General features: G+C 50.8%; 1 protein-coding gene across 1 annotated transcript; it reads right to left on the bottom strand.

The window, feature by feature from the left end:
• Positions 1-21: 21 nt before the first annotated feature.
• On the bottom strand, positions 22-11,387 carry E2F1 (E2F transcription factor 1). Its single transcript, XM_084775777.1, has 7 exons — positions 10,973-11,387; positions 5,494-5,584; positions 4,971-5,190; positions 3,734-3,886; positions 2,086-2,200; positions 1,775-1,991; positions 22-1,674 (listed from the first exon to the last, which is right to left on the bottom strand). Exons 1-7 carry the CDS (start codon positions 11,225-11,227, stop codon positions 1,427-1,429), a joined length of 1,299 nt encoding a protein of 432 aa, XP_084631903.1. The 5' UTR covers positions 11,228-11,387; the 3' UTR covers positions 22-1,426.
• Positions 11,388-22,013: the final 10,626 nt, after the last annotated feature.

Genomic DNA, 22,013 nt, shown 5'->3' with positions numbered 1-22,013 from the left:
ACAGGAAAGCATATGACACAATTCAATGTGCTGCATCTTTACTAATGCTCAGAAATGTCTGGGAGGCACACAGCAAGCTCTTTTTTTAAAATTTGGTTTTCCGAGACAGGGTCTCTCCGTGTAGCCAGGCCGGTCTAGAACTCAGAGTCCACCTGCCTCTGCCTCCCAAGTGCTTTCCTGCATTTTTTTTTTTCCTTTTGTTTTTTAGAGACAGGGTTTCCCTGTCACCCAAGCTGTCCAGGACTGTTTGTAGAGCAGGCTGGCCTCAAACCCACAGCTACCCACCTGCCTCTGCGGGGATTAAAGGCTCCCTTTCCTGCACTTTAACATGAACACTTCCTATCAGTTACTGGGTCAGTGTTCCTCCTCTCAAGGGGTTACAAAGGGAAAGGGAATTAATCAGATAGGAACAGGGATGCGCATCCCTCGACCCCCAGCCCTAACACCATCAACATATTTATTAAAATCAAAGCAGGAGGGAACAGAATTGTTAGGAAACAAATCAAAGTGCAGGCTGGAGGGCAGGGCGGAACAATGGAGGAGCACTCCAAGCACAGGAGGGACCCCACACCCTGTTCACCCTGTCAGCGAAGGCTGTCACCCTTCTCATCTCAAACCGACAGGGATGCAGCCAGGGTGCTGGCACAACCTTCTAAAAAGGGACTGTTTCTCCAACCCATCCATGGATGTGTACCCCCCCCCCATCCCAATAAATAAACTGCTTGGGCCTCAACTCCTCTCTGGGTAGGGCAAAAGAACAGCTAGGGGGCCCTGCCCTTGCTTCAGAGTATAGGAAGTTGGGGTATCAGCCCCATACCCCATCCCATTCTTTGCTTAGTCCCCAGGCTTGCCAGAGAGGCCTCGATAAATAAATAAACGCTCCATTAAAGCTTCTTCGATCGGAAAACCTTTAAGCAGTGAGTGCTCTTGCTGCCCTGCAAACCCGGCCAGCCAAGCTGCCCCGCCTGGCCTGGCTGACACAGGATTCTGGGAGCAGGCAGCTATCCTAGGCCTCATCACAGGGGCCCTGCAGCAAGGACACCAAAAGTGCAGTTAGAGCCCCATCCCACCCCAATGCGCACATGGATTATGAACACACACAAATGTGTTCACCTTCATTTCCCGACACACACACACACACACACACACACACACACACACACACACACACACACACACACAGAAACACTCTCTCACCCCAGGTACACAGTGCGCAGTATGGGGTGCATGCACACACACCATACAAAATCCTTCCCCTTTTGGTCTGCTCAGTGTGGCAGCAGCCAAACCCCAGAGCTGGAAGCTACTGGACAAAGGGTATAAATCATGCTTTGCCAACGAGGCAGGAAGGATGGCCCAGGGCGGGAGGCTCCCAAGCTGCAAACAGGGTGGGCATCTCCAGACACGCTAGCTCTCTAGACTTCTGTCAGAAATCCAGAGGGGTCAGGTCCCCAAAGTCACAGTCAAAGAGATCTCTGATGCCCTCGCCCTCCTCAAGACCAAAGTGGTAGTCAAGGGCCTCGTGGGGCGGGGAGAGACTGACGAACTCTCCAGGGAGGAGACCAGGAAAGTCTTCTCGAGCATTTTCCAGAAGTGAGTCAGCAGCCACCAATGGTGACAAACGGTCTTCTTCCGTGGGAGCCCTCAGGTTGCCCATCCGGGACAATACTGGTTCTGGGGAAAGAAAGGTGGCATTATGGGTTAGGGACAGCCCAGCAGGAAAGGGGCTGCCATGACTGCCTGCCCAGAGGATGCCAATCCTGCCCGGGCCTACCTTGTCCCAGGCCTAGCAGGGATTGGCTAGGATCCAAGGCTGGGGATGTGGAGGGAGGGGATGGTGGAGGCGCTGCAGCACCAAGGTCAGCAGTCCTCTCTTCCCCAGGCGTCTCCTGGCACGGGGTCCTCCCAGGGCTGATCCCCGCTGCACTCTCCTCAGGGCACAGGAAAACATCGATGGGGCCTTGTTTGCTCTTAAGGGAGATCTGAAATGTCTGGGTGGAGGCAACAGGCAGGGTAAACTGAGGCCCAGGTGACCACCAGCCCAGCCCACCCTGTCTCGGTCAGGCCTGAGGTCCAGAATCTCACCTCCGCAGATCCCACAGCTTGTAGTTGGGTCTCAGGAGGGGCCTTGATCACTATGACCATCTGTTCTGCAGGGTCGGCGATGCTACGAAGGTCCTGGCAGGTCACATAGGCTAGGGTTGGGGGAGTCAAGGACCACTTGACCTTTGAGGGCCACTGACTCAGCCCACACCTTTAGTCATTCCTATTTTGACTTCCTCATCCCAGGGCCTGGCACAAAGCAGGTGCTCAGAATCTCAATCCTAAACTTTAACTGCCACATCTATAAAGTGAGAGTACCTACCCATCTGATTCCAAACTAATGGCTGCCTATAGCAACTGCACATAAAATGCTCAACTGGTCTCCTGGCTTGGAGATCAAAGTTAATTTAACAATCCTGCAGTTAATTAATGGCATTCACTAAAAAGACCCATTTTCTAATGAAGTTTTTGTGAACTAAAAATAGCCTTAACTTTGAAGCTACAATCATAGCAAGGCTTGCTAGCACACATCTTTAATGCCATTACTCAGGAGGCAGAGGCAGGCAGATCTCTGTGAGGTTGGGGCCAGCCTAATCTACAAAGGTAGTCCAGGACAGCCAAAGCTGCACAGAGAAACTCTGTCTCGGAAAAATAAAACAAAACAAAAAAGAGAATCCAAAAGGAAGCTATAATCAGGCACTAAATCAATGGTCAAAGGAAAGGTTTGTCATTACTGGCACTGGTTTTTCTTTGGTGACAGGGCCTGCGATTATTTTTGTTTTGAGACTACTACATAGCCTCAGCTAGCCTTGAACATGTCCCTGGGATTATAAGCACACACCACCATACTAGGCCTTTCCTGTTTTGTTGAGACAGGGTTCGCTGTATAGCCCTGGCTAGCCTGGAAGTATGTAGACCACACACGTATCTAGTGACTTTGGAGGTCATCAGATGCACTAGTACTACAATTACAGATCGCTGTGAGCCACCATGTGGATGCAGGGAATTGAACTTGTCTTCTGCAAGAGCAACAGGTGCTCTTAACAGCTGAGCCCACTCTCCAGTGCTGGGCATTTCTTCTTCTTCTTCTTCTTCTTCTTCTTCTTCTTCTTCTTCTTCTTCTTCTTCTTCTTCTTCTTCTTCTTCTTCTTCTTCTTTTAAAGATAGGGTTTCTCTGTGTAGACTCTGCTGTCCTGGGTTCCCTTTGTAGACCAGGCTGGCCTCGAACTCAGTGATCCGCCAGCCTCTGCCTCCAGAGTGCTGGGATTAAAGGCATGCGCCACCACAACCACTCCTGGGCTTCTTTTAAAATTTATTATTTATCATAAAACTTAATTTTTTGTCTATGTGTGCACACACATGCTATAGGAGTATGTATGTGAATGTATATGTGGAGGTTGGAGGCAGCTTACAGCAGTCAGTACCCTCCTTCCACTGGGGACTGAAACTCAGATGGTCATGACTAGCTAAAAGCACTTCTATTCATCAAAGCCATTTGTCCATCCTTTTCTTTCATTTTGATTTAAAAAAAAATAAAAATAAAACAAGGTAGCCCTGATTGTCCTGGAACTCGCTCTGTAGACCAGGCTGTACAATCCAGAGCTCTGGGTGGTAACTTGTATGGTCTTAGTGGTGTGGTGCCCCCACTGGCCAAGCCTGCCTTTGAGCCCCCAGCCCAACGCAAGGATATCGCTGGGTGTCTGAGTCCTCAGAAAGCAGCTGCAGCTGCGTGGTACAGATGTGCATCAGGTGGTCCAGCTGCTGCTCGCTCTCTTGCAGCTGCTGTAGGTCCTGGGTCAGTCCTTCAAGCCGCTTACTGATGCCCACCATGGTGTGGCTGCCTCTGTGGGAAGCCATTGGAGAATTAGCTGTCCTTGAGCCCGCCATCCATCAAGACAGCCTGCTGCTGCCACTGCTCAGTAAGAAGTAGGCAAGTTCTTGCCTCTATCTGGCTCTGCTCTCCAGCTAGTAAAATGCCTGATTTGAGCCAGGCATGGTGGCACACGCCTTTAATCCCAGCACTTGGGAGGCAGAGGCAGGTGGATAGCTGTGAGTTTGAGGCCAGCCTGGTCTACAAAGCGAGTTCAGGACAGTCAAGGCTACACAGAGAAACCCTGTCTTGAAAAAACCAAAACCAAAACAAAACAAAACCCAAAAAAACAAGGCAGGGGGTTGGAGAGATAGCTCAGAGGTTAATAACAGTGCTCTTCCAGAGGTCCTGAGTTCAATTCCCAGAAACCACATGGTGGCTCACAACCATCTACAATGTGATCTGATGCCCTCTTCTGGCCTGCAGGTGTACATGCAGGCAGAGCACTGTATACATAATAATAAATCTTAAAAAAACAAAAAAAACAAAAAAAACAGAAACAGCCGGGCGTGGTGGTACACGCCTTTAATCTCAGCACTCTGGAGGCAGAGGCAGGTGAATCGCTGTGAGTTCCAGGCCAGCCTGGTCTACAAAGTGGGTCCAGGACAGCCAAGGATACACAGAGAACAAAAAACAAAAACAAAACAACAACAATAACAACAACAACAACAACAACAACAACAACAAAAACCCAGAACCAAGGCAGATGTGCCTGAGCGGGCACTAGGACGTCTGGGAAGGCAGGGATATATAAGGGAGAAGTGGTAATGAAATCAAAACACCCATAAGGCTGACCTCACTGATGACAGCAAAGGCTGGAATGGTAGTAGCGCAGTGGTCCAAGAATAGGACACACTGGGAAAGGGAGCAGGAAGCCTTCAGCAAGGGGTGTGTGTGTGTGTGTGTGTGTGTGTGTGTGTGTGTGTGTGTACACACATACAGGAAAGACAACTATCTTCAGAACTTGTGTTCCCAGCCGTTCGGAATGCAGGATGCCACTACAGTCCATTTGGCTGGGTCCGGACGCTCCCTGCCCACCTGCCTGGTGATTACTTACAGCCACTGGATATGGTTTTTAGACTTCTTGGCAATGAGCTGGATGCCCTCGAGAACATTGGTGATGTCATAGATGCGCCGCTTCTGTACCTTCAGCACCTCGGCTGCCCAGTTCAGGTCAACCACGCCGTCAGCTGAGCGGCTCAGCAGCTCCAAGAAGCGTTTGGTGGTCAGATTCAGTGATGTCTCATAGCGTGACTTCTCCCCCGGAGACTTCGCACCTGGGGGCAGGGGTTAGGCTAGGCAGGGCTCCACAAACACTCAGCCTGTCTCCCTAGCAATGCAGAGTAACGAGATGAGGTGGGAGGCAGATGGCTGTTCCCCTTAGGCCAGGCCCAGAGGCGCTGCGGCTGCCATCCACCAACCGAAGCATTCCTCTTGTGGCTGAGGAACTCCCCACCTCCAAGGCCTGAGGAAGTCAAGGTTGGCAGCCATTCCAGCTGCCTGCTAAGGGCCCCAGAGTCCACAAGCATCGCCCCCTGCTCCCCCGCAATCTGGGCCTACAAGCTGAAATCAATGGGCACCTTTCCCTGGGTGGCGGCCTCTGCCTCGGAAGGACCCGCTGCTACCAGCCAGATACTGATGATCGGTCTCCAGATCCAGCCTCCGTTTCACCTGCAGCAGAAACACAGGAAGGTGTGTGACCAGTAACCAGGAGTGAGACCACGGAAGACTTAGCTAAGGGCTTAGTACCCCAATCCCAGTCTTACTTTCTCTGATAGGATGTCTAGGTGTTGGAGCAGAGACAGATCCTAAGGGACACAGCACAGTGTTATTATCCTACCACACAAATCAGGCAAGTGCAAGGCTGAAGATCTGAGTTCAAATCTTAAGCTCAACATTACCTCCCTAGGGCTGCTGGTGGTTTTTAAACACACCAGCAAAGACAAAACAAAGTCATTGCTGTAATGTTAGAGATTAAAATGGAGGCCTTCCCAGTCTATAAATAAATAATGTGGGCCTTGTATATACTAACGCCCAATATAACATTTAGTCTCCTCAATTACTATAAACACCAGGTCTCACTATTTAGCCCAGGCTGGCCCCAAACTATGTAGCCAAAGATGAACCCAAATCCCTTATCTTCCTGCCTCTATCTTCCAAGCACTGGGCTTCCAGGCAGGAGTCACCAGGATTGCTACTTTAGACACTTCTTTCAAAGGTTAGGTGCTAACTCTCTCCCCTTAAGTGCAGGCTAGAACTGATCACCGAGGCGGTGGAGCTTCCTCTATGAGGTGGCAAGCTTTGTGCCATACCCTCAACAAATCCTAACGATAAGCCGTAACGGCAAAGAGTGGGGCAGAATCAAACCCAAAACCTTAGTCCTGCTGACTACAGCCAGGGAGCTTTCTGGCTGCCACAGGATCCCACCCAGGCAGCAGCTAGATCTCCCTCAAGTCCCAACCTACAGAGATTACACAAGCACTTTAAGCCGCAAGGGAGGGCACCACTCCCTCGGGCAAGTGCCGTCTCTAGTGTTTAACTCACTTACGCATCTATAACCATGGCAGCAGCTGGTGCTCACCAACTGCTTTGTACTCATCAATTTACCCCACCCTTTGGACTGGCAACGCCACGATGGCTCCACTTCCCGGATTAAAGCATCCTACGGTCACGATCACAGTAGGAAGTAACAGGGTCTCAACTCCTACCCAGGTCTGTCTGAGGAAGACCCCAAGTGGCTGATCTCCATGACCTCTGGCACAGGTTAGACACACAGAGAGGCAGAGGATCCTGAAAACCCACCGATAGCTCAGGACACCCTGACTGGACCAGAGCTGCTGTCCTCTCCCCAGGCCTTTCTCATCTAAACACTTTCAACCTGGTCACCAGCTGTCACATCCATTTGCCAAGAACTCCACCCATAGCCATTGTCACCCTCCCACTGGACAGTCCAGCTGTCCCCACACTGGTCTCTCCGCCTCAGTACCGCTTCCCAACAGCACTCCTCATATGAACTGCTGATCCGGCTCCTCCCGATCCTTACTTCTCACATCCTTAGCTCCCTCCAGCAGGACCCTTAACAATCACTTCAGAGAGCTGTTACTCTCTCTGTATTGCCTCAATCCTGGCCCTTTCTTATCCATCACAAATCACTGCAGATGTGTCTATCCTCCCTGCCTACCCACTCCACCTCAGAAGCAGGGTCCCTGGACACTGGATCCAGTGAACTTCTGCATCCCCGGCTGCCACAGGCCTCAGTGTCGGTCAACACGTGCTGACTGGAGTCCCTACCCTCTCATGCTGCTAACAACTCCTGGGTGCCAAGGAACAGGACAGCACGAGAGAGAGAGAGAGAGAGAGAGAGAGAGAGAGAGAGAGAGAGAGAGAGAGAGAGAGAGAGAGAGACAGAGACAGAGACAGAGACAGAGAGACAGAGAGAGAGATGGGGGGGTTGTATGCAGGGAGACGCTGCCTGAGCTGTCCGTGTCAGAGCAGGGTTCCCCAGCAAACCCTTGCCTGACAGCAGGACCCAGGTGTCCACCTTGGGACAGACCTGTAGCCAGGGAGAAATCCAGGACAGGGCAAGACCCCCACATACAAACTAGCCAGGAATGCCTTCTCCCCAGTACCCTGGCCATCCTCAAAGGCACACTTTAAAGTAAGAGTTCAAACTGATGCCCGTTTCTGTCGCTCATCTTTAGACAGCAGCGCTGAGACCCTAAAAACCACAGGTGAAGATACTCACTAGCGCAAATAGCTGAATGATTCAAACACCCACCCACAGGAAGAGCACAAAATCTGTTTACACAGCACCTGGAACAGCATGTAGTCTCAGAAAGAGGCAGGCCCAGGCCAGCCTCTCAGACAACACGCTCTCACAGACACACAAGACCACTGTGACAGGCTAACACATACATGGTCCCTTCCTGGAGCATCTCAGGAGCTATTCTCCAGTTTAGTTTCTAACAGTGTTTCTGAAACAGGGATGCTTCTGTGAGAACCAGGGCAGACTGTACTGTTGCCTCCTTTGGGCAACGTGAATGTCACAAGAACGTGGATCAGTCTCAGGAAAACCCAGAACTCCTGATTTATGTACCTCTACTTCTCCTCCCCCACCCCCCCACCCCCCCCCCAGACAGGGTTTCTCTGTGTAGCCCTGGCTGTTCTGGACTCACTTTGTAGACCAGGCTGGCCTTGAACTCACAGAGATCCGCCTGCCTCTGCCTCCTGAGTGCTGGGATTAAACCACCGCCCATTAATACCTCTACTTTATTTATTTATTTATTTATTTAATGTATATGAGTGCTCTATCTGCATGTATACCTGTAGGCCAGAACGCCTTACATTCACCAAGGGTGACCACCTACCCAGGATTGCCCAGGACTTCACCTGGTCTTAGCACTGAGGAATCCCTTTATTCCTAAGTCAGTCAGTACAATCAATCAGCCTGTATCACTTTTCACTACCCCATTGGCTTTCACAATCTCATCAAGGAGTTAAGGGTATCAGATCCCATTCTCGATGCTTGTGAGCCACCATATGGTTGCTGAGAATTGAACTCGGGACCTGTGGAAGAGCAGGCAGTGCTCTTAGCCTCTGAGCCATCTCTCTAGCCCAATACCTCTACTTCTTAACGTGCTGGTTACAAAGGTGCCATCACACCTGGCTCACAGCGACTTTCAGAACTATTTTTAAAAGTTCTGGGACTGGCAGACCCCTTGTTCAATATGCATTAAATCCCAATAGCATTAAGTGGTCACAGTAAGGCATGCTTTCTACAGTAAATAAGTATTGTTATAATGGGAAAGCCCAGCTTCTTTCTGTTATTTTGTAAAAGGGTCCTTGTAGTGTAGGCTGGCTTTGAACTCAAGACTGTATCCTCATCCTTGCCTGCCTGAATTATAGGATGTAACAATGAACCAAGATAGGCTGCTGGTATTTTAATTTATTTTTATTTGTTTTAAATTAACTTCTTTTAAAAAAGAATTTGTGTGTCTGTATGTTTACATGTGGACATGGGTACGCACGGAGGGCAAAAGACAACATCAAATCCCTTGAAGCTGGAGTTACAGGCATCTCTGACCTTAATGTGGGTGCTGGGATCCAAACGGCAATTGTCACAATAGAGCTGCAAGTGCTTTTAATGACTGATTCGTCTCTCCAGCCCAATTTACCTTTAAGGCTTGGGTTTTCATATCTAATATATCTAAGCCTGGCTGGCCTTGAACTTGTGTTGCTCCTATCTCTGCTCAACCCAGCTCCACAGGGGACACACACACACACACACACACACACACACACACACACACACACACACACTAGCCATGACAAGTAGAGGTAGGCAGGCAGGCAAGGAGGAATGTCTGAATTGCACAGAGCCCTGTAGAGGGGAAGCACCCAAAAAGTGCTTCCTGGGTAGAAGCCAAGCCTGTACTTATTTCAAGGACTGCCCCCAAAAAATGCCAGAGCAAAGTCAGTAGAGGCCAAAATCCAGATTTGCATTCCTGGTCTTTGGCTCCAGGATAGTGTCAGCCTCTCCCACAGAAAATGTTTGCTGGCCCTTAAGTACCATGGGGGCAGGGATCCCTAACGCAGCGGGAACTCACTAACTCAACAACTTGAGTGAACTGAATGTTTGGTCAAATGCTGAATTCCAGGCCAAGGCCCTAGCTCCTAAAGGCACAGGCCCTTGGAGTACACAGAAGGTAAGCCAGCTGACCCACCAACTACAAGCTGGCCTCCTCCCTGAGAGCAAAGACCATTAACAACCAGAAAACACCACTCCCTGGCTGAATTATTAGGGAAAGCTCCACCATTTCTGGGCCTCAGCCTCCCAATCTATGAGAAGGGTCAAAAAGTAAGGCAGCCAACAGGGTCACGTGGGGAAAGTGCTTAGCACTGAGCCGGGCACACAAAACGTCCTCAAAACAACAGTGGTTGCTATTGTTATTATTATTAGCATCTTCGTGATTCCGGAAGGAAGGCTGCACTGGGCACTGCGCCAAGGGGGGCTATGGGCCTTTCCCAAGATGCCTCAGGGACCAGCTGCCACCCACACCCCCAGCAGCAGTTGAACAGCTACGACTCCTGGTAGTGGGCCTTGCCCCTCCCACTTGCTCCAAGCCCCCCTGCTGAGAACCCCGCTCCTGTCTGCTCCACCCCTACAATAAAGCTGATGGCCCACACCCTGAGCCCGCCCCTGCTTGGATCCGAGTTCCATCCTTCACAGGCTCAGCTGCCTTTTCTAGGCCCCCAGCCTAAACTGGTCTTGAGCTACTTGCTGCTTAGGACCAGGGAAGACTTTATTCAGCGGATCTCCCTTCCACATCTCCCCAGGAACTGGAGGCCCTTTCTCAGAGGCCCAGCCCACTCAGCTTTCCAGAGGCTCAGGGGTCTGCCTGCCTGATTAACAAAGTTCCATAGCAACCAGGGGCCTGAAGGATGGCAGATGGACGGACAGGCAGAGGAAGGGTTGCAGCAGCTGGCCCAGCACCCCGCCCCTGCAGAGAAGGCCTCCCAGTTAAGAGGCCTATCCCCAGAGGCCTGGAAGGCCAGCCCTACACCTGGCAGTCCAACAAGGAGCCGCTAGAGAGTCTCCCCAAGAGGTCTCCAACAGTCACCCTCCAACAAGTGACCGTGCGCACCACCTGGCCGTTAAGTCCTGCCGCAAGCCGGCAGACTTCAGTTCAAATACCAGCCCCACCACCTGAAGCTGCACGAAGCACTTCCCTGTCAGGGCCTCAGTTCCTCCCTCCGGCATATGGGCACGTGACAACACCCAACTCCCAGCAGAACTGAGAGTCGTGGCCGACTCTAAGTGTGCCAAAAGCTGGGCGTGCACTAAGCAAGCACCAGCTGAATGCACGTGAGCCGTCATCATGAACGAGTCCGACTCTCTGGTGAGGAGGCTGAAGCCCAGAGCAAGGAAGGGGCAGCAAACAGGGACAGACATGCATTCGGTCAAAGCGCCCCGGGGCGGAGCCCGGAGGCCCAGCCCAGTCTCCGCGCCGCCCAAGCGCTGCCTCCCGCCCCTCCCCCGCCCGCGCCTAGGGTCCGTACCGGCGGGCGGCCGAGAGCCGGACGCGGTGCACTAGGCGCGGGTCGGGGCGCCTGCGGCGTGGCGAAGAGCAACACGTCAGGATCGCGGGGGCCGGCGGGCGGCGCGGCAGGGCCGGCGGGGACCTGCGAGGCGCCGACATCGGGCGCGGTGGAGATGATGACGATCTGCGAGGAGTCGAGCAGCCGCAGCGCGCCCGCCCCGAGCAGGGCCTCCAGCGCCGGCGCGTGCTGGCCGCCCGCGGGGGCTACGGCCATGGCGCTCACGGCCCGCGTGGCCTGGGAGGCAGGCGGCGGCGGCGGCGCGGGCCCATGGCTGCAGGCCGCGGCGAGGGCTCGATCCCGCTCCGCCCCGGCCGCCGCTGCCTGCAAAGTCCGGGCCACTTTTACGCGCCAAATCCTTTTTGCCGCGAAAGAGCCACGCGCCGCCGAGCGCCCCTTCCATTGGCCGGCGGGGCTGTGACGGAGGAGGATCCGGTGGCGGACATTGGTTGCAGCGTGCGGGGCCGGCGACGCAGGGCGGGACCCGGGGCGGGGCAGCCAATCCTGGGTCGGGGCGCGCGCAGGCTTTGTCTGGGCGGGGCCGGGCGCCTTCGCTGACTCGCTCGGTGCCCTGCTGGAGGCGTGGGCATTGGGCCCCGCCCCCTCCACCTCCTACTCGGTGGGCGGCGGGGTCTGGCGAACGGAACAAACTTCGTACTGCGTTCTGCACGTCCGGCAGTCCCCGCATGCCACATTGACCCCTAGACTCTCAACCTGTGGCCTCCACCCCCTCAGCTTAGATCCCAGAAACTGCCTCTTCTGCACGCTCACGTCCAAAGCTCGACCACAGCCTGAGACCCATATTCAGTTTACTCAGAGATCTTGTGCTCTTCCCTATCGCTGTCACCCAGAAGCCAAACCCAAGAGGGGAGGCAGGAAATGGGTAGAGATGTGTGGCTTTGATCTCAGTCTCATTTTAGCTGAAATTCCTTCCGTAGCCAGCGCCCAGTTTGCGTCCGTTCATTTGCTCACTCCACACTGCCGCCTGTCTTTAGTCTCAGCACTTGGGTAGTGGTGGCCGGCACATCTTTAGAGTTTAGGCCATCCAGGAAGAAAGATTCAGTGAAACCCTGTCTCGGAAAATCAGAAACGTCTGAGAGCCTGCTCAGGGCTCCATCCTCAGCCCAGACCTTGACTCCTGACTTAGTGAAAAGGAAAAAAGGGAACAGACAGGCAGCAGATGCTTGCAATGTGAAGAGACCCGGCCATTAAAATATCTCCACGTTAGGACTCACGTAGGGCGGTGCAGGGGCAGTGAGGGTGCATATGGACGTGCATTTAATCCCGAGGCCTGGGCTGTCTCCATCAGCATTTCTCCTTGCTCAGGTCATCTGACCAGTATTGTCCTCTCCGCTAGGCGTTGTGCCAACACTAGGAACAAAGATGTGAAAGGTTTAACAAGACCTACAAGCTGCCCATCCTTGCGAGCAGGGGTGACCACAAGAAAAAAGACAATACTATTCAGGTCCCCAAGTGTAGTGTATGCATTGCTTCCTCCAGGGAGCTGTCAAGCCAGGGTTACTTCCTCCATTGCCCCGCGGTACTCTATCGCTGTCTAAACTCTGACCACACACTCGGGGCTGGCTTAGCAGGGGCTTTCCGGGTAGGAGAAAAACGGAGGTTGAGGGCAGAGATAAGCAAGCTGTGATTTTCCTGCGCACACCTGTAAGCCCAGCAGCTAGATGCAAGAGGACCAGGAGTTCTAGGCCAACAGTCTGGGCTACACGAGATCCTGTTTTAAAACAAGCAAATTGCAGCTCCCAAGAATGCCTTTCAGTTCCGTTTGTGTGGAAAATGGGCACCTAGACCTTGCCTTGGCCATCTCAAGTTTTCATGAGGATAAAGACACAGGGGCTAGAAAGTATTCTGTAGACTACAGGGTGGTTTAGAAAGCAGCCAGAGTGTCTTTCCTCCCCACCCCCACCCCCTCCTCAGGAACAGTTTGTGAAATTACTCATTACAAATCCTGGAATGTGTCAGAACTGGGAAGGACCACAGAGAGTCCATGAGCCTCTTGCTGTACAGATGGGGAGATGAGGCCCCTTCAGGGATGGTGCTTGTGACAAAATATGGCCCACATTGGATCCCCAGACCTGGGTCTGCCTGTCCCCACCCTAGGTGCTGCTCACCCTCCTCCACGCCGCAGTAGAGAAGCTGAGGGCTGGATCTCATTCAGCAAAGCTAAGCCAGACACTGACGGAGGGTGAGAGAGGCTGGCACAGTCTCATCCCAGATGGGGAGTTTCCTTCCTCCTAGCTTGCCCAAGGGACCCATTAACAATGACACTCGCTTTTGTAAAGTCTTCTGCTACTCAATAGTCATTCAACAAACACTTACTGAGCATCTGTTATATATCAGTGATCAAGATGGTCCTGGAGGAGGAACATACTCTCCCATTTTATGACGATTAAACTGAATTTACCTAATAAGTTAAAAGGCGTCCTACGGCTGGGCGTGGTGGCGCGCACCTTTAATCCCAGCACTCCGGAGGCAGAGGCAGGCGGATCACTGTGAGTTAGAGGCCAGCCTGGTCTACAAAGTGAGTCCAGGATAGCCAAGGCTACACACTGAGAGACCCTGGCTCAGAAAACCAAATAAATAAATAATAAGTAACAAAACTCAAGTACATATCCCAGGTGACAGAGGTACCCTCTTTCCCACCAGCCCCCAACCCTTGAGCAGCAGGAAGAATTCCCCACAGGAAAGTGAGAGGAGATAAGGGCTTTTGGATCTGTTACTAAGTAGCAGACGGCTGAAAAGGGTCAGAGATGAGCCTCCTGGTCCAGAGCCTGCAAGATCCCGATAAGGCTGTTCTCAATGTCAGCAGTTCTCTTGAGGCTGACCAGCATCCAAAACCTAATCCCTCATCACTGGGCAGCCACTTCAATTGATGGTCTCCTTTCAACCTCATAGTTCCAGAAGCAGAGCTTCTTTATCTGCGGGGTGCAGAAAGGAAGAGGCTCAGAGAGGGTCCCTCACAGCAAACTGAGGTGAGAACTTAGCCTGTTCTTCTGCAAAATCCAGGGCTGCCCCTGATATTTGCCATTCTCTGTTAATGTCCCAGGAACCAGAATTAGGATATAATATATATATATACATACACACACACACACACGTATGTATGTATGTATGTATGTATGTATGTGTTAGGGTGGATTCTGGCTTGGCTAGTAGGTACTATACCTACCACCATCTATAACAACCTGATTGCTAAAGGAGTCCATGGAGAAGGTAGCCCCTGGCTCTATATCCTCTGTCTGAAGACATCTTGCCTTTGGGGTTTTTTGTTTGTTTGTTGTTTGTTTGTTTGGTTTGTTTTTTGCAGGGGACAGGGTTTTTCTTGTAGTCCTGGCTGTCCTAGACTCGCTTTGTAGACCAGGCTGGCCTCGAACTCACAAAGATCTGCTTGCCTTTGCCTCCGGAGTGCTGGGGTTAAAGGCATGTGCCACAACGCCCAGTACTTTTGGTTCTTTCTGAGATCCAGGTGATGATGGTGGTGGTGGTAGCAGCAGCGGCAACACACACCTTTAATCCCAGCACTTGGGAGGCAGAGGCAGTTGTTTCGCTGGGTTCAAGGCCAGCCGTGTCTACTGACTGAGTTCCAGGACAGCCAGAGCTACACAAAGAAACCCTACTCAACAAAGAAACAAAGATGCAGAACGGTGTAGCAACAAGTGCCTAGACCTTACTTCATATACTCAAACAGGCATAAACAGGAAGCCTGGGCTGTGTGACCAAGGCTCGCAGCACATCCCTTGCACTGCACCCATTCATGCTATGGACATCTTCTGAACACCGGGTGTGTGTGTGTGTGTGTGTGTGTGTGTGTGTGTGTGTGTGTGTGTGTGACATTGTACAAGCTGGGAAGCCATGAGCAAAACAGATGCATTTGTGACACCTGGAGCCTGCAAGCTAGTGCAAGACTGAACAATTACTTCCATGGACCGGCACAATACGCTCATTAAGAAGCTTGACAAGTGACAGAGATAATTTAAAGCTATTTATTCCTCACAAACCTCCTGTAAATATACATTCTTAGCTTGAAAAAAAAAAACAAACAAACTCTAAGCATGAGTGTCTCTTCATTACGAGGAATTCATAATTGGAAGAAATGTCCCTATGGCGACTTCATGTTATTAAGGGGCACAGAGACATCCATTGTTGAGTCCCGGCAGAAGGCAGTGGGGAGTTTTCCATCTGCGACTCCTCGTTCCTCTTGAGTGATCCCATGATGCTACACTGACTGGCAGTTTACTGTCCCTAGAGATGTTCTGTCACCATGCCAGCTCTGGTTGAGTGGGCCCCCTACCCACCAGAGAGGTGGTCTCACACAAAGGCAACCCAGCTCCTCCTGGCTGGCTGACAAGGGCAGTGCCTTACTTCTCAAAGGGCTGTGCTTGTCCCCGGCCTGGAATGTGGGGAGCAGTTCTAAGACAGGTGTCGGGGTCAGATGCAGAATCGGGAAGTAGAGTTTCTAGACTAATTTAAAAAGCCAAGCACCTGGCTTTCTGATAAAACCAGCCATGAAGTCTGGGGATGCAGCTCGCCTGGCATTCAACAAAGGCCCGAGGGCCATCCCCAGCTCTGCATAAGACTAGTTGTGGAGGAGCCGGGAGTGGTGGCGCACGCCTTTAATCCCAGCACTGGGGAGGCAGAGGCAGGCGGATCACTGTGAGTTCGAGGCCAGCCTGGTCTACAAAGTGAGTCCAGGACAGCCAAGGCTACACAGAGAAACCCTGTCTCGAAAAACAAAAAAAAAAAAGACTAGTTGTGGTGATGCACAGGCAGGTAGAAGCAGAAGGATCAGAAATATGAAGCCATCCTTGGCTATATAACAAGTTCAGGGATAGCCTGGGCTACATGAGACCCTGTCTCAAACAACAACAAAACACCTGCAATAGCTGGCAATACTTACCAGGCCACCACAGTGCTGAGCAGCACCTACCTGTGTTTCCTCCTAGCTCGCCTTGCTCCATGGCTGTGACCAAGCTTGCCCTGCTGTTCCAGGTGAGTCTGCAACTCCTCGTGCATAGTGCTTCGTGTGGCACAAAGGCAGGCCCAGGAAATGTCACAATACTATTGATATTGCTTGGGCACTGACTGGTTCCAGCACAGGCTTCTCTCCTCGGCAGGTCATGAAGGATAAAGTACTAGGGAAAGTAGGCATTCCTGGTGTCACTGTGTGTGGCTGTGGCCACCGGTCAGCCCATATGTTCAGTGGGATAAACTTCTGAGGGATGGCGCCTCTCTCAGAAGAGAGGTAAAGCCATACAGAGTGGCTTCACGCCTGCCCCGATGTGGACCACACTGATGAGGTAGGAGAGTCTTAGAGCCAATGACTCTGATCCTTCATCTGTAAGAGGGGAAAATAAGATGATGAGAGCAATAATAATGTGTGTGATCGGGCTGTGGCCATAGTGAATGAGCTGCCGAATGCTGCTTCTTCTTCTTCTTCTTCTTCTTCTTCTTCTTCTTCTTCTTCTTCTTCTTCTTCTTCTTCTTCTTCTTCTTCTTTCCTGGCTGTCCTGTACTTACTTTGTAGATCAGGCTGGCCTCAAACTCACAGAGATCCGCCTGCCTCTGTCTCCCTGAGTGCTATGGTGAAAGGCCTGCGCCCCCACACCTGGCTTCATTTCTTTTGCTGTAGGTAGTTTATTGTATAATATGTGTAAATGTATCTATGTATAAATGTATCTGCAAAAAAAGAAAAAAACAATAAAGAACAGTACCTTATGTGTCAAAAGTGCTCAATGCAATGTCAGCTACTACTAATGTACATAAAAGCTGGACAGTGGTGGCGCACGCCTTTAATCCCAGCACACAGGAGGCAGAGACAGGTGGATCTCTGTGAGTTCAAGGCTAGCCTGGTCTACAGAGCAAGTTCTAGGACAGCCAAGGCTACACTGTGAGACCCTGTCTAAACAAACAAACAAACAAACAAACAAACAAAAAACAAAAAAAAAGAATAATGAAAATGAAAGCCAGATGGCAGTGGTGCATGCTTTTAGAGACAGGTGGAGTTCTGTGAGTTCCAAGCCAGCAAGAGCTACAAAGTGAGAGTTTGTCTAAAAAACAAAAACAAAAACAAAAAAACAAAAAACAAAAAACAAAAACAAAAAAAAATGTACTGCTCTTCCAGAAGTCCCGAGCTCAGTTCTCAGCACCCACTTAGGTCAGCTCACACCCTCTGTAACTCCAGCTCTGGTGGATCCAGCCCTGTTTCATCCCTTTATGGGCACCTCCACACACACACACATTTAAAAATAAAATAAAAATTGAAACATATCAAAACAGTCATACACATAAAATTGTAATGGAAGTTTTCATGTCTTTAATAACTCAGTTATGTTACAAAATATGTTTTTGTTTTAAGCCCAAGTGTGGGATTTAGAACTGCCTTAATTTATTCACAGCTGATAATTGCTTCATGTGGGGCATGGTCTATGCCAGCTGCAGATAGTTTAATTCTGAGGACTCTTAAGGGTATAAATATCAGAGCCCAGAGAGAGGAAGAAAGCTTCAGGAGACCGGCAGAGGAGGAAAAAGGATGTTTGTCCTGCTGTGTTTGCCATCTGCCATTTGCTGTTGCTGGACTGCTGGATATCCCAATGGCTGAGACTGGTATTTTCCCAAAGACCAATGACCCTAACCAGCCAGAACTAAGTCTAAAGAGACATATGTCCCCTGTCCCTTCTAACCTTTCTCTCCTACCTGGGGAGAAAGGGTCTGGGGACTGGAAAGGAGGTAGAGGCATAAGAACCCCCAAATAGTGCCATGCGTGGCAGTGCACGCCTTTAATCTCAGCACTTGGGAGGCAGAGGCAGGTGGATCACTGTGAGTTCGAGGCCAACGTGGTCTACAAAGAGAGTCCAGGACAGCCAGGGCTACACAGAGAAATCCTGTCTCAAAAAAACAAAAACCAACCAAACAAATAAACAAAAATCCCAGTTCTTGGGAAACAGAGACAGAAAGATCATGAGTTCAAGGCCAGCATTAGCTATACGGTGAACTCAAGGCATGCATGGTCTACATAAGACCCTAACTCAAACACACACATACACACAAACTTATGAATGTACATACACACACATTCATGTATGTACACACTTTCTCACGTGTATAAATACATTCTCTCATGTATGTACACATACACTCATATATGTACACACACTCATATATTCACATACACACACACACACACACACACACACACACACACACACACAGTCTATGGAGACTGAGCCAGCTTCTCTACCTTCTGATCTTGAGTTTTCCAGGAAGGAAAATAAAAAAAGACTCTTGTCACTGAAATAGCCGAGTCCTACCTCTCAAGCTCTGTGAGGTGCAGACAGTCCCAGAGACAAGGAGGGGGATACGTCTGGAGGACATCGGGATGAGACAACCCCCTTCCCATGATCCTGGACCTTTAAGCGGGGAGGGGACGGCCTGACCCCCTGACCTCTGTGCTAGGACTGTAGGAGTGCACGGCACGCCTGGGTCCCGAAACCTCCTCATATTTTAACATCTCTGAAATGTTTTCTCTCTTCCTTCCTTTTTCTCCCCTACTCCTCCCTCTTCTCTCTTTTCGGAGCTAAGGATGAGAACCCTTGCGCATGCTCTACAATTCGGCTGCACCTCTAGCCCCAATCTTTCTTCTGAGGGAAGTAAAGCAATGATGCATCTTAGATCTTGAATGGTGTCTTAGAGGTGGTGAGCTACAGTGTACGGCAAGTGCCAGGCGGGGCTAGGGGTGACAATAGGGCGAGAACCTGTGCTCAGCCATGCCGCACTCTGCTTTCCATCCCTGGCACACACACCCAGCACTTGCCATATCCTAAGCCCCCCCAGGTTACCACCCTGGTCTTCAGCAGCAGCAGACGCTAGCTAGCTACCATAGGAAAATCAGCTTTTCTTTCTTTTTGTAGCTGACACCTGCGTTAGGGCTCCAGGTTGACAGGTGCATGGCAAATGCAGCTATGGAGGAGAGTGGGGAGGGCAGAGCACTGGGAGAGAAAGACTTTTTATAATATATTAAGATATTCAGGGGAAGAGACAGAACCCTCCAACCCCCTACCCCCGCCCACACACTATTTTTAAATTAAAAAAAAAAAATCTCTTCTGGAAGCCAGAGTTATATATATACATGCCAAACAGGCCAGGCACCCCAGCAGGCCTCCTGGAGCTGGCAATGAACCGAAACAGGGGCATTGTGTCCAGGCCACTGGCTGGCTGAGGGGGCATTGTTAGGGCCCGGCCTCGTCTGGGAAGAGGGGGGTGAAGAGGGCAGGGGGAGTGTGTTCCCATGACTCCCTGGGGAGCAGTGATAATCAGGGCCAGCTGCGAAGCCTGGCATGGCAGGGGGCTGCTAGGCGGCTGGCCTCAGAAGGGGCATGGAGGGCAGGGGAGGACTGAAGAGGGACAGGGAGGGGCCCAAGGTCCAGGCCTAGCTGTTGGCTGGAAGCAAACTCTAAAGTGGAGAAACATGGGGGTTCCTCACTACACCCCCCTCTCTCACCATCCCTAAACCCTGGGTCACTGTGTCATTCTGCAAGGACATCCCAGATTGGCCCATTTTTCCTTCACTACCTGTGGCCACCTAACTTTGGCCCCACACAGCCTGGACTACGGGGCTTCTCGCTGGCTCTCTGAGGCCCTGTTCTCTGTTCTTCACATGAGGATAGAAAAGTCATTTCCAAAGATAACTCACATCACACTGGTGGCGTTCCCTTGCTCACGCTTGCCAAAGGCATGTATGTGACAAACCAGAGGACTGCAGGCAGGCAGCATCTGTACTGGCTTCACAACTCACGGCTTTCTCTAAGTGTGTCACAGCCCAGGATGATGGGTCGGGTCACCATACCTTTGAAGTCATAGAAGGTTTTAATTTTTGGTTCAGAGTTTTGTTGTTGTTAAAACGGGGTCTCACTGTGTAGCCCAGGCTGCCCCGTAACTCAGTATATCTTCCAGGCTAGCCTCAAGCATGTGGTCTCTGCCTCCTGAATGTTGGGCTTAAAATATGTCCACTATGCCTGGACTTCTACTCTTCCTTTTAGTAATTTCTAGTTTTTTGGTTGGGTTGTGTTTGACTGTTTTTCGTTTTCTGTTTTGTTTTGTTTTGTTTTTCCGAGACAGTCTCTCTACATAGCCTTGGACGTCCCAGACTCACTTTGTAGACCAGGCTGGCCTCGAACTCACAGTGATCCACCTGCCTCTGCCTCCCGAGTGCTGGGATTAAAGCCGTGTGCCACCACACCTGGCGCATTTGTTTTTTCTTGAGACAGGGTCTCATTATGTAACTTTGACTGGAGTAGAACCTGCTATGTAAACCAGGCTAATTTTGAACTTGAAGAGACCTGCCTGCCTAAATGTTTGGGACACCACCATCGTGCCTGGTGATTTATGTTGATTACGTATGTAAGTGTTTAGGTTGGTATGTGCCTCTGAGTGCAGGTGCCCACAGTGACAAGCCTCAGGTATCCTGGAACTGGAGTTACAGGTGTCTGTGACTCGCCTGATGTGGCTGTGGGGAATTGAACTTGGGTCCTCTGCAAGAGCAGCACATGCTCCTAACAGCTGAGCCATCTCTTTAGTTCTGAGTCCTGGGCATATAGATGCATGTGACTGCAACCAGCTAGACTGTTATTTAATGCAAAGGAGGAGAAGGAAGAGGAGGGCGCACTGTGTTCAAGTGTAACAGCACTTGGGTGGCAGAAGAGGAAGATGTCTGAATTCAAGGCCAGTGTGGTCTCCCACAGTGAGCTTCACGTCAATCAGCTCTAGGTACTGAGAGCTCATCTCAAAATACCAACAATAATGATAATAAACTAAAATGAAAAAAAGAATGTATATTCCTAAGCACAAATAGGCAAGTGACAATTTCTGTACCACTGAGCTACACCTCTGGCCCCCAGAATTTTATTTATTAATTTTATTTATTTATTTATTTTTGAGGCAGGGTCTTTCTACAGAGTCCTGGCTGTCCTGGAACTCACGACATAGGCCAGGCTGGTGTAGAACTCACAACTCCCAAATACTGAGATTAAAGGAGTTTGCCATTATACCCAGCCCCCCAAAATATTTTATTTTTAATTTTATGTATATCTGGTGAGGGGTTGTATGTGAGTGCAGGTGCTCACAGCATCAGGTGTGAGCGCTGGGAACCGAACTTGTCCTCTACAAGAGCAGCACAGGCTCCTAGTCACTAAGCCCCTTAGTTTTTGTTTGTTTGTTTCTGAGACAGGGTTTCTCTGTGTAGCCCTGGCTGTCCCGGACTCACTTTGTAGACCAGACTGGCAACCCACCTGCCTCTGCCTCCCGAGTGCTGGGATAGCTTTTGTTGTTTTGGTTTGGTTTTGAGATGGCTTCATGTCGTCCAGACTGGCTGTCAACCTGACACAAACCAGAGTCACCCGGGAAGAGCAACCTTAACTGAGAAAATGTCTCCATCAGGTTGGCCTGTGGGTGTGTCTGTTGGGCACACTGTCTTGATCATGATGGGGAGGGCGGTGCTGCCCTTGGGTAGGTGGTCCCTGGGTGGATGAGAAAACAGACTGAGCAGCTGGGCGTGGTGGCGCACACCTTTAGTCCCAGCACTTGGGAGGCAGAGGCAGGTGGATCACTGTGAGTTTGAGGCCAGCCTGGTCTACAAAGTGAGTCCAGGACAGCCAAAGCTACACAGAGAGACCCTGTCTCAAACAAACAAACAAACAAACAAACAAAAACAAAACCCAAATCAAACCAACAAGAAAACAGACTGAGCAAGGCAGAGGGAGCAAGCTCCTGGGGGCAGCATTCCTCCGTGGCTTCCCTTTCAGTGTCAGCCTTTCATTCCTGCCAGCTTCCTTAGGAACTTGGTGTGACCCAAGTAGTTAGAAGAGGAAAGAGACCCTTTCCTCTCTGTTGCCTTTGGTCAAGGTGTCTTATCATCGAAACAGAAACCTAAGACCCTGCCTCAAACTCACACTCACTGTGTGCAGCAGGGGATGACCTCAGACTTATGGTT

Source organism: Acomys minous, assembly GCF_964271855.1.
Source record: "Acomys minous genome assembly, chromosome: 3".
NCBI classification, from domain to species: domain Eukaryota; kingdom Metazoa; phylum Chordata; class Mammalia; order Rodentia; family Muridae; genus Acomys; species Acomys minous.
This window is presented reverse-complemented; position numbering and strand designations above follow the sequence as displayed.